The 12,393-nt window shown below is 41.9% G+C and overlaps 1 protein-coding gene across 4 annotated transcripts; it reads left to right on the top strand.

The window, feature by feature from the left end:
* The first annotated feature begins 3,218 nt into the window (after positions 1–3,218).
* On the top strand, positions 3,219–10,159 carry LOC115435953 (zinc finger protein 865). 4 transcript variants are annotated; one of them, XM_030158594.1, is made up of 4 exons: positions 3,220–3,722; positions 4,113–4,225; positions 5,565–8,032; positions 8,321–10,159. In XM_030158594.1, exons 3-4 carry the CDS (start codon positions 6,001–6,003, stop codon positions 10,120–10,122), a joined length of 3,834 nt encoding a protein of 1,277 aa, XP_030014454.1. In that variant the 5' UTR covers positions 3,220–3,722; positions 4,113–4,225; positions 5,565–6,000; the 3' UTR covers positions 10,123–10,159. The 4 variants fall into 4 exon arrangements, with proteins under 4 accessions (XP_030014452.1, XP_030014451.1, XP_030014453.1 ...); XM_030158592.1 differs by having other exon boundaries at positions 3,219–3,718; positions 5,565–10,159; XM_030158591.1 differs by having other exon boundaries at positions 3,219–3,722; positions 5,565–10,159.
* The last annotated feature ends 2,234 nt before the right edge of the window (positions 10,160–12,393 follow it).

Genomic DNA, 12,393 nt, shown 5'->3' with positions numbered 1-12,393 from the left:
TTTTAATGTAATCAGTGTAATAAATGTGACAAAAAAAAAAAAAAAAGTAGATAAATGACCATTGTTGTCTCTGGCCAGTTTACTTCACAATTTACTTTACTTGACAATTTAATCTTTTATGAGCGGTCAAACCAGATGCAACAGCACTATATTAACAAACTACCTTTTATCCTAAAGTAGGTTAGTAAGCACACACACAGCAAGCCGTTGATGAAATCCCACATCACTGGGGTTTGAGATATTGTATAATCCACAGTAAGGCTATATGGGGCCAGTGGGAGTGGATAACTGTTTTTTTAATGAAAAGAACAAGAAGGGAAATTTACTTCATATAATTCAGGACTCTAAACCATCTGAGTGCTGAGTTATATCATACTGTGGACCTGTACACTGAGGTAACGGCTGCCGTGCTCATATTCAAGCCCTCCTGTGAATACATTTATTGCACTGAGATGTATGAGGGCTTAAATGAAAGTACAGACAACATCAATGTGCTGGACGAGCACAAAGGGCACAAAATTATTATATTTAGTTTATGTACTGGCAGCAGCATCTGATGCATTACAAGTGTTGTAATGTTCACATTTCACCAGCAGGAGGTTCAATGTGCGTTCATGAAGATACAGGACAAAGTGTACAGAGGTCCTTAATCAGACTGTCATATAAGTGCTGCTCACATGCACAGGTTGGTATTAATGTGTACGGTGTGCTGAAGAAACCAGAACAAATCAAACGGCATTAGCTGGATCACTCTCCCACACAATTTGCATACGATCAGCAGCTAATGCATTGTGTATCTACTTGGCAGGGTGACAAAAAGTTTCCACAAAAATACACAGCTCATAAACATATTTGGATGCAGATCATAAATGTCTACGTCTAAAGACTGCAGATTTTTAGGAAATACCAAGTGCTTGTTAAATTGCAAATGTATGTGTGAGTCAGAAGCCTGATTCACACATGTAGAGCCTTTGATGGTCCATGGCCAAAGATTTGTGTCCTCTGTACTCTGTGCACATGATTAGCATCCTAGCCCTGGCATGATTAACGTCATTAAAATTCAGAGAGGAACAGAGATAAAATTATTCATGTCTCTATGATTGTACCAATTTAATACAATTCTGGATGTGTATTATGATAAAATAATGATTTGCCAAAAGCTGAGTTCTACATCACCTTTCAGCTTTGGAGGAACATGTGTGTCTGAGTCTCAGATGTTTTTTGATTGCATCATCTCCATCATCCTTTAATCGATGTCTTGCAGTTGTTTTTTTTGAGCTTCTAAAGGTCAGAGGATGTAAAATGTGTCTGAAAGGCCAGTGATAAACAAATGTAGAACTTCTCTGTTCTGCTCCGAGGACATTTTTATATGAGTCTTCTTTAGCAGCTATTATCCTACACCTTAAGATATATCATAAATCAGACAACACAAAAAACTGTATGCTGTTCAGAGTTTCTGTGATACAAGATGCATCTATTTCAATTACTGATGTTGAACAAATACATACATTATTTCTCTCTATATAATATACATTGTTTCATAAATGTGTCAACTGTTATTAGACTTGGGCGTTGAATGTTTATTGTATCGTGAGAAATTTAAAACTGCTTCCCTTACATCTCTGTTAGAATATATTACAGGTTATATAGTAACAAGAGGGGTGTCAAACTCAGTTTATTTCAGGGGCTACATATAACCTAATACGATCACAGGTGAGCCAGACCAGTAAAATTCTAACATAATAACCTATAAATAATATCGACTCTAAACTTTTCTCTATGCTTTACAGTGAAAAAAAGCAAAATTAGATTATGAAAATTTTTACATCTAGATTAGATCAGATTTAGTGATTCATTCCAAACATGCAATGAAATTTAACAAATATGTGAACGAGTAAAACAGAAATAATAATACAAAAAACAACAATCAAGACCACCTTAGAAAGAAAAACAACACAATAATTTCATTTACATGCCTGAAAAGGGGTGGGAAGAAGTGCAACTTATTTAATACCGCCTCTTCTCCATAAAATATTAGTAATATATATATTTATCTCCCACCATCTACAAAATATCCTTTAATAAATGGGAATAACCTGAACAACCATGTACAGCATGAAATTTCTGCAGAAAAATAAGCACAATTTTAACAATATTATGCCTCAGCTTATTATTTAGACATGTGCATCATAATTTACAGATCACAGTGGATCTACAAAGGCACAAAACATTTAGGGACAAGCATAATGTTATTAAAATTTCAATTATTTTTCTTAAGACATTTCAGGTTGTTCATGGTCAGATTATACACATTTTTTGTGAAAGAATAGTTTGGAAATAAACATTTTCATGGAATTACATTTTTTTTTTACACTACAAAAATTTTTTCAAGAGAAATCTTTGGAGTTGTCATTACATGTAGTTTATTATGATAGTATTTTACTGGTTGGACAGACCTGGGATCAAATTGGACTGTATGTGACCCCTGAACTAAAATCATTTTGACAGTTGATAGTTAATATATTCAGTGTAATTTTTGTATTTCACAAATTCATCCCACAGGCCAGACTGGACCCTTTGGTGGGACGGTTGTGGCCTGCAAGCCATATGTTTGACACCCCTGGTAATGATCTATAACTTTATTTCTATAGTTACAAGGTATGTTACACAATAACATACTAAACAATATAAAACCAACATATCATAAGCCATTAAAACAGGATAAAAATCCACTAAAACAGCAATATTACAACAAAGAGAAGAAATGGTGCAAATAAAAATGAACAAAAATAATCATGCAAATGCCAGTCTGTGTAAGTGTGATTTTGAAAGCTTTTTTAAATGAGGCCCTAACCCCACTGGCCTGAAATTAAGTGGGAAGTTGTTCAACGCTGCTGGAGGTAGAACAGAAAAAGCCCAAATAAATTCAAATAAATGCACATCATAAATAATTTTATAAGCCTATAGTCCTAGATTACTCATCCTGCTCAGTGTAACCCCAAATAGTAACAGTGACTTTCTAAAAAAAAAAAAAAGAAGAAGAAAAAAAAGAGGCAGAATCATAATTTGCTGAACTTTTACTTTTCTTTGTTGAACTTGTATAGTTTGAGCAGAGGCCTGTGATATTAATAATGCTTGTGTTTAGTAGGCCTTTAAGGTATGTGTAGCCTGGGGAAAAGTCTTCAGAGACCGGATGACGCATGGTTCAATCAATCAGAGGACCGTGGAGTGGGCAGCCCACTCATTAACCGACTATTCGACCTTTTTGGAGGAAGATCCCCAGCTGAACTCAACATGTAACCAAACGGTGAAAGCGCTGAGCCCAAAACAGCCATCCGTGAGCCCCGCTGGTGCTACCCGGAAATATTACAAGGGCCGGAAAGGACCAATGTTAAGGGAGCACACGTCACTCACTTTAACCTAAAAATATTATCACCGTCCATCCAAATTTTCTCGACGGTCGAAATCTTTAGTATTAGCTTCCTACCCGCGCAAACGGTCGAAATGAAATGGCGAAGAGGCGGCTGCGGTGTCTGTCGGAGTTGAAATCTTGGGGGAGCGGTGTTCGCCTTCACCCAGCTCAGCATCAGTGAAAATGGCTCTGGCTAACGACTGGAAAACAGCACGCAGAAATGGAAGCGGACGATAGCTAGCTAGGCAGTTAGAAGAAGGCGTGACAGGCCTCATCCATCTGCAACTGTGCTCTGTAACTGGATGCGTAGGTAAACATTTGCTCAATATAGGTTACGCAGATGTATATGCTAGCGCTAGCAACATGATGTTAACTGTTGTCTGCATGCTTTTAATAATGTGCTTTGGAGAGACGGCTAACGTTAGCAACAGTGCTTATGTGGTTTTCTAGTCTGCGTGAGGCACCAAATAGCTGAACACGCTGAGGCGGTGGAAAATAAGATGCTAAGAAGAACCGTGAAGTTTTGCATGCAAGCGCGTCCAATGTTTTCCTTTTCCTCCAAATGTTAGCCAATACTGTCTCAGGCTGCCTCCTAAAGTGGATCCGTTATTACATGCGCCCGTAACGCTCTGCGAATGTTTACACTGTGTAGTCAGAATAATGTTGATGTTAATTGTAATATTTCTGCTCTTGTTCACAGGAGTGCCGATTTACATTAAAATGAGAGGCAGTGAAATATGCTGTAGATTATCTCCCTCATCCGCCGGGGATTCAGACTCTCCTGTAGGTTCATTACATCGATTAGAGGAAACGGTAAGAAAGGAAGAGGTGAGCAAGATGAAGCTGCACAGGGGGAGCCTTTAGTCTTTAGGAAGTGCACCATTGCGACTTCTTAATTTATCTAAATAACTTCATGCCATTTAAGTACTATGCAGAGTTTTAAATACTTTGCAGAGTAATTATTTAATGCTTTAACTTAAACTAAGAATTTATTACAATCAAGTACCATAGTGCAACAGTTGAAACGTCTGCTCTCCACTTTCTGTTTCAGACACCTAGATTTCTTTTCTTAATATTTATACATTTATCCTGTAATTGTCTTTAACTGGACTGAGACTTGCATAATTAAGATAAAATAAAACTTTAATGATCCCACTATGGGGACATTTCTCAGTTGAAATTTCTAAATTGGTAATTCCTAATATCTATTGCATACAGTAACTGTGCTACACTTGTATAACTAAATCATCATTTTCCTTTCGGGACATCTTCACAGTCACTGATATTTTTCTTGCTTTTTTATATGTTTTTCAATGTTCACTTGTTGATATAAAGCTTGCAGACAGAACTGTTACGTAAATGGCTCATAGTAAGGTATCCTGTGCTTTCTGCATTTTTTTAAAATACAGCTCTGTTGTACCAGTCTGTATTCTGCCTGAATGTGTTCCGCAATAAACATTTGGCATTTGCAGAGATAGCCACAGGTGCCCTGTAAATGCTGTATTATTCTCAACTGAGTGGAAAAATACACTTAATACAGTTTGAGATGGATCTAGAACTGCTTCACAATGTAAGAGTTAAACTGGTTGGTTTGCCAATGTATCATATATTACAATATAATAACATTATAAGTTTGTATTCGTAAAAATTAGTAATAACCTCTGAAGCAGCACTTTCAAATAAGCATCCTTTCCTCTACTAAGTACTAACCTGTAACAAGCTGCATAGACAGTAAGATAAATATGAATCAACATGATTCAGATCATGCTGTAAACCAGACAGTGCACCTCAACTTAAATTACCAAGGCCATCTGATAAAGACACAGTGTTTTAGCATTTCTGTGCTTATTGCATACTGATGTATAGTTATATTCTTATTCTTATTTTTGTTATTATATTACAGATAAATCATGTAGGAAAAAGCCCAACTACAATACAAAGAGTATTTTGCTAAACCAACTATAACATCAAAAGTGACTTGTATTATTCCCTTTTATTCTGCATGTAAGTTTTGACTTCAAATGCATTTCTTAAATGCATTGTGTATCAGCTAGAAGAGATAATAAATACAATTTTATTGACAGAATTATTCCATTTCATTTCTTAACTTTTCTCTCTGGTATCTCTTTTAATTTTATTTTTTCAACTCTAGGAACTTCTTGGCTCAACACAAATGAGGAACTTTGCTTAGACGGAGAATGTCGACGCAGTAACTGACAGAAAACAAGAAGATGCCATTTAAACTGTTTCTCAGATAAAACTATTATAAGTAATTTGGTGGAACCCACCTACCTGACAAAAAGGCACTTATCCTTTGAGCGTAACCTCATCTCCCTGGCTACCCCACTCCATTTTATGAAGAGTGTGGGCAGTGGATAATCGAGAGGGAGTAGCAGCAGTAAAGTATACAATCTAAAAAGACAAACTTTCAATTCAAACTGACATTGAAGTAGTTTTGGAATAAAACAGTAGCATAACCTCATCCTTGGGGTAAAGTTTGTCTTTGGCAAGCCACTGGTGGGATCATTGTTGTCACTCCTAGCACTGGAGGTTTGACTCCTGTACCCCCATGTGCCAGTGAGTGGGAAATGTTCCAATTTGGAAAATACAATTTGGACATTATAGAGATGCTAAGTGGGCATCAGGCCCACCAGTTCAAAGGCCTTGGTTTAGATCGACAACTACAGCATCAACAGCAAGTGCAACTTCACCAGCATCAACTCCAGCAGCAGCAGCAGCAGCAGGCTGAGTCATCTGGAGCTCTTCTGTCTGGACTTGGCTTGGGCCCCCTGCAGGGGTCTAGAGGTAACGCCTTTTCTGATTCTGCCTCCATTTTTGCCAAGATGAGTGCCCCTCCTCCCCCACCTTTACAACAACAGCCTTCCTCATCTCAGAGCTCTCGTTCAAAGTCAAGCAAGATGAGCAGCAGCAGCTCAAGCCATTCTTCAGGCTACCCACAGTTCCTGCGCTCTTTCCACCCGTCTGAGGCAGCACTAGCACAGGAGCAGTTACACCCAAGTGTAGGCCGCTTTGAGCACTTTGCTGGGGGAAGTAGCAGTAGTGGGAGTGCTGGGGGATTAGGAGGATTAGTAACATCAGCACCTCCACCTCCTCCTCCTCTGCATCCTGGCCTCTCTGTCCCGCAGGCATCACCCGGCCCCTCCTCTTCTTCTCCTTCCCCTTCAACCTCTGTGGCCACCACTAACAACTCTTCTAGTAGCAGTGCAGTCAGTTCATTGGGACACCAGTTGGTTGGGGCCCAGTCTGATGCACGGAGCCTTCACCAACAGTTTAGTTGCATGTTAGCTGCTAATCAATATTTTCTCTCTGGGGTGCCTGCTAATGCTAGTTTAGAGCAATTCCTCGTGCAACAGGGAACGCATAACCACTTAGGAATTGGCTTAAGTCAGGCAGGTGGGGAACCTAGTACTAGTCTTGCTCCACCTCCTGCTTTGCATTCTTCTCACTCACATGGCCACTCCACTTCCCAGTCTCAGCAGACTCCACAGCAGCCGCCCCAGCAACAACAGCTTCCTCCTCATACCCTATCTCATCCACATTCTCATTCTCATCCTCACCATCCGCTCCACCCAGTCTCCCAGCCTTCATCTCTGGGTGGCTTTGACTTCCAGGGCATCCCTGTCCTGTCATCAAATCAGATAGCTTCTCTGATGCAACAGGAAGCGGGTTTGCCCCTCCCCTTACCGCTCCATTTATCCTTATCAAAGGATGATGGTAAAGGGGAAAGCAGTGGAGGTGGAAGTAGCAGTAGTAGCACCAGCAGTAGTAGGAGGAAGAAGGCAATGGCTGGCTATTTGCCGCAGAGAAAATCTGATAGCAACAGTAGTGGCAGCAGCCATGGGCACAGTAGTCATAGTGGTAATCCTGGCAGTAATACTAATGGAGGAGGGCTTAGTCATGGTCAGCCCCCAGCTTTAATTGGAAGTGGGGTCGGTATGTCAAATATGGGGGGTGATCCTTCATCCCTTCTTGCCTCTTCATCTTCATCCTCATCAGTAGTTTCTTCCTCCTCCTCCTCTGCTCCCTCTTCCACTGCTGCCTCAGTACTGGTTACTAATGATTCTCATCTTTCTAAATCTGATAACCAGAGCTCATTGCAACGCAACGCCACAGAGTCTGATACAGAGCCCTTATATAACTGTGGAGAGTGTGGCAAAAGCTTCCCTCACCTTTCAAGCCTTCGCAGGCATTTGCGCATGCATGAACCAACCACAGCAGGTACTAGCAATACTGCCACTACTGGCCCAAACCCCATACACATAAAAACGCAGTCTGACCCAAGCCTTCCCCATTCGACCCAAGAAAATCCCCAACCCTCATCTAATTCCTGCCCTAGCCCAGACAAAATATTTCATTGCCCTGATTGTGGCAAAGCCTTTAAGAAAAAAGGGCACCTCCTGCAACATGGTGTAATACACTCATCAGCCCGCCCATATGGCTGCTCCACCTGCTCTCGGGCTTTTAATCGTAGAGAGTCACTGACACGCCATGAGAAGATACATGAGGAAAAGCCATTCCGATGTCCTGCCTGTGGTCGTGCCTTCCGTGAGAGCACATCTCTACTGAACCATGCTGCCTCAGGCACCTGCGGCAAGCCAGGTAGGGGACCCAAACAACGGGGCAGCAAGACAGGAACTGATGGTGAGGACAGAGTCGTGGGAGGGGGTGGAGGAGGTAATGGAGGAGGGGGAACTTATCAGAGCAATAGAGGGGTAATTTATGGGAAAACTGAGGAAGAAGATGGTGTAATCATTGTTGGGGAAGGAGAACCAAAATCAGGTTTAGGATGTGATGGTCTTTTTCAATCTGGAAGGGGAGGGAATTCAAATGACAGGGACAGAACAGATGGTAAATACCCCACTGACTACTCTCGGAATCGTTACACAGGCTACCATGATGATCATCGTTCTCAAGGTAATCCATCTCCATGCTACTCGGGTGCCTCCCCCTGTGGAAGTGGGATGGCGGGCCCAGCTCTGAGAAAGGCACCCTTGGCCCCAACACTGCATCCACACTCTCAGAGCCACAACCAGCACCACCATCCGCAGCAACAGCCCCACCTGCCCCTATCTTCTCTCCTGGATGACTCAGAGGATGACGTGACTAGCTCTGTAAATAATGCAATCTCTGCTATAACAGCTGCTAGCAGCAGTGGAAGTAGAGGGGATGATAGGGGAGACATCATAGGAGGTCTTCTAGGGGGTCTTGGTTTAGGTCCTCTGGGCTCACCTTCAACAACATCTGGCATGGATAAAAATTTCAGAGGTGGTGGGAACCAAGAGGTTATGAGCAGCAACCCACAGAACCCTGCTGCCAAACCCAAACGTCCCCGCAAACCCAGAGCTAAGAAAGATCCGTCAACTGGTGGACAGCCCCCCAAACGCAGGCAATACACCCCAAGAATGGGGCCCAGTGGCCTCCCACGCACTCACCTCTGCAGTGTCTGTGGTAAGGGATTTGCACGTCGCGAGACCCTCCGCAGGCATGACCGTATCCATACTGGGGAAAAGCCTCATCACTGCACTGTTTGTGGAAAGTATTTCAGAGAAGCTTTTCACTTGAGCAAGCACCAAACGGTCCACTCTGGGGCAAAGAATTATAAATGCACCATCTGTGGAAAAGAGTTTGGTTACTCCCAGAGCCTCCGGAGGCACAGTAAACTCCACCAGAAGGGGGAGATGGAAGAGGTTCCTGCAACACCAACTGCGGAGAACCTTAACAGCTTTAACCCAAACCCTCAATGTAGCGTGGCCCAAGACAGGAGCCAGAACCAAGCACCAAGCACCTCCTCCTATTACACATACTCTCAAGATGTCAAGCCTCAAGACACCAACCCACAGCCACAACCCCCACCCCCGCCCCAACCTCAACCACAGCCCCCACCTCCCCCTCGTCTTTACACCTGTGCTATATGTTGGAAGTCATTCCGCCATCACTTCCATCTGACTGCCCATCACCAGACAGTTCATGAAGGTGGGGGTGAAAAGCTCTTTTGCTGTGAAGTATGTGGCAAAGCTTTTGCTTACTCTAATAGTCTCACTCGACATAGGCAATCACAGCATGGGATGACCCGCACTGAACCGTCAAACCCTCAAGAAGGCAGCAGCGGGTCTGGAGACAACAGAAGTGCAAGTGATGTTAATCAGTCAGCATCAGAAAGTGAGGCTGCCACTAATGCCCTGTTACAGATGGCTCCTTCCACAGAAGCACATGGAGGGCAGAGTCTTAGTGTTGTCACTCATAGCCACCAGCAGCCACCCCCACAACCACCAGCTGGTTATTCTCCCTTGTTTTATGATGCTGCAGCTGCCCAGTCTTCAGCTTCTAATGCCCCAACTTATTCACAGCCTCTGCCTCCAAACTCTACAATCATGCCGCCCCAGCACCCCCATTCCCCAGCTGGGGTGAAAGGAGAACACATATATCCTGCTGGATCCCGTAGTCGTACGCTTCACACCACAGCCCCGTTCCAGCCCCTTACGGAACTGCCCTCCACTGAACATCATCATCTGCATCACCATCACCATCAATCCCACCATCATCCTCATCATCTGTCAGATATACAGTCGCACCACCATGTTGACTGCAGCATCCAGTTATCACATGATGAAATGAGACGGCACAAGAAGAAAAAAAAAAGTCCGACAAGAGAGAGTGGAGGGAAACTAAATGGGAGTCCCAAGATTTAGTCAGATTTGATGGAAGCAAAAGGAAAAGAAAGATAAGTTGTACAATAAGAGGGCAACTAAATAGAAAACAAGGCTCTCTTCGCTTGACCATTCGGCGAGGAGGAGGATCAGGTGATTGTGGGTACAAGCTTGTCAACACCGGGGGAATGAAAGTGCAGATCCTGTCATCTCTTAAAGTCCCTGTAAAACGTTTTGGCTGCCCTATATGCCCAAGCTCTGTGTTTTCTCGCAAAGCAGGACTGCTTGTCCACATGGCAGTTAAACACCCACAAAAAGCCTTGACCACTCAGGAGCGACTAAGGTGCAGTGTATGTGGAAAACAGTCTCATAGGCCCTTGGCAGCCTTCATCCATCGAGCTGCCCATCGTGCCAGAGGGACTTTCTCCTGCCGACGCTGCTCCACTCGCTTTTGGAATGCTTCGCTTCTTCACAGGCACAAGGTGTCCTGCCGCCGCAGGGCTAAAGGACTGCAGCGAAGCAATGCCAAGAGGCTGAAGCTTTCAATGAGACCAGGAGAGAGACAGACCCGAGAGGGTCAGGGTGAGATGCCATTCCTACAGGGACCATACAGATTCTGAACATCCAGGTATCTGAAAAGAGTGGCATACAGGGGGGATATTTCAGTTCTATAAACAGAGGGTGAGAAAAAAGGGACTTGAATAGGCATCTGTTGCCTTCAGAAGAAATTGCCTGTTGTCTCTGTCGACATTTAATTTTCTAACTATTAGAATGAGTGTGTTAACAACTACTGTAGAAAATCCTATAAAATATCACCAGAAATTCTTCCAGATTATGTTGGAAGGTGTTTCAAGACGTGACTGTTTCCATAGGAGCATTAACCCCTTAAGTGCATTGACACTATGCTTGGCTGACACTGTGCAGTTACTAGACGAGTTTAGGTGAAATGACCTGCTAATGTATCTCTTCCCCATATCCTAACTAGAATTCCTGCTACACCTCTTGCTGTATGATAAATGTCTCTGCTGTGTATTTTGTCTTGTTGTTGTTCACTTAGAGGCTCTGAGGATTTTTTAAAAATGTAAAGTGCATTTATTAGGAGTAGGGACTTGGGGGACAAAACATTTGTTGATAGTTTGTCAGTGCATGTTTGTTCTCTGGTCAAGTTTTTTGCCGAGGTTGTGAATCAATCCTACAGTATGTGACTGTTTATTCAGTATATCCCCAGAAGTTTGTAGTGTAAACTTGATTTCAAAGTTGCTCTATATTCCTTAGTGATTTAATCACATATAGATAAAATGTTAAAGTTGCTGATAATTAGCAGTACAAGGAACCCTCTCCTGCCAAAATGAAGAAACTTACAAAAAGCCTTGCTTATTATTTTCACTTCATTTATTTGAGATATTCTTAGCTTTTATACCAAGAGATTGAAAACAGGTTAAACACGTGAACTGTAACACATGTTTATCTCATGTTATTTGTATGCTCTTTTAGCAGTGATTATTTCTACAGTACTTCACGGTGTGTTAAAAACAAGGACCTATTATAGAAACAAATGTAATATTTCATGTATTTATGTGTGTAACCCAATCAGTCTTCACACCAATCTTATACTTAACCCCTACAACCTTTTACTTTTTGCTGAGTTGCAATCATATTCTTACTGTCTAGCCTTTGTGTTTTTTTCTTCTAAAGAAAACTGTCTAAGTACATCATGTCACTTTATTTACATATGAAATGTTCATACCCCTGTCAAGCCTTGTTTTTTTCTTCTAAAGAAAAAATGATAGTTTTAGTAGATTTCTATCACATTTATTTACTGAAAAGTCAGTAGTTGATTATATTTCAGCAATGAATAAACCATAAGTGTATCCATTTGTTTTTTCTTTCATTTTTTCTTGCTCATAGCTGCATCTTGTGCTATCAAGAAGATGGTACAACCCAGGCATAATCATTTAACTAAATCAAGAAGTAAGCTGTACCAAAGCCAGTGCTGGGGTTTCACAGTTATATTTAGCTTTATGTCCTTTTGCATTTCATATCACTGTGGATTAAATGAATTTCAGGATGTAGACAATATGCTAATAAATTTCATTCAAGTTTTTAGGCCTGCCGTTCTTATTGGCCAAAGTACTTCAAAGTAACAACTTTGTTTTCAGTCTATTTTAATTTTATTTTCAATAAAAAAAAAAAAAAAATGAATGGCTGAGTAAAACTTCTCACTGTGTTCCAGCTCCACAAGATGGCAGTAAGCAACTCATTTATACTGTGTTCTTGCCCTGGTGTGGATGAGCGTGGCAGTCACATGGATTT

The sequence above is a fragment of the Sphaeramia orbicularis genome, chromosome 16 (genome assembly GCF_902148855.1).
Source record: "Sphaeramia orbicularis chromosome 16, fSphaOr1.1, whole genome shotgun sequence".
Lineage (NCBI taxonomy): Eukaryota > Metazoa > Chordata > Actinopteri > Kurtiformes > Apogonidae > Sphaeramia > Sphaeramia orbicularis.
This window is presented reverse-complemented; position numbering and strand designations above follow the sequence as displayed.

Coding starts and splice junctions, on each gene's coding strand:
- LOC115435953 (XM_030158592.1), top strand. CDS start 6,001: ATGTTCCAATTTGGAAAATACAATTTGGACATTATAGAGATGCTAAGT.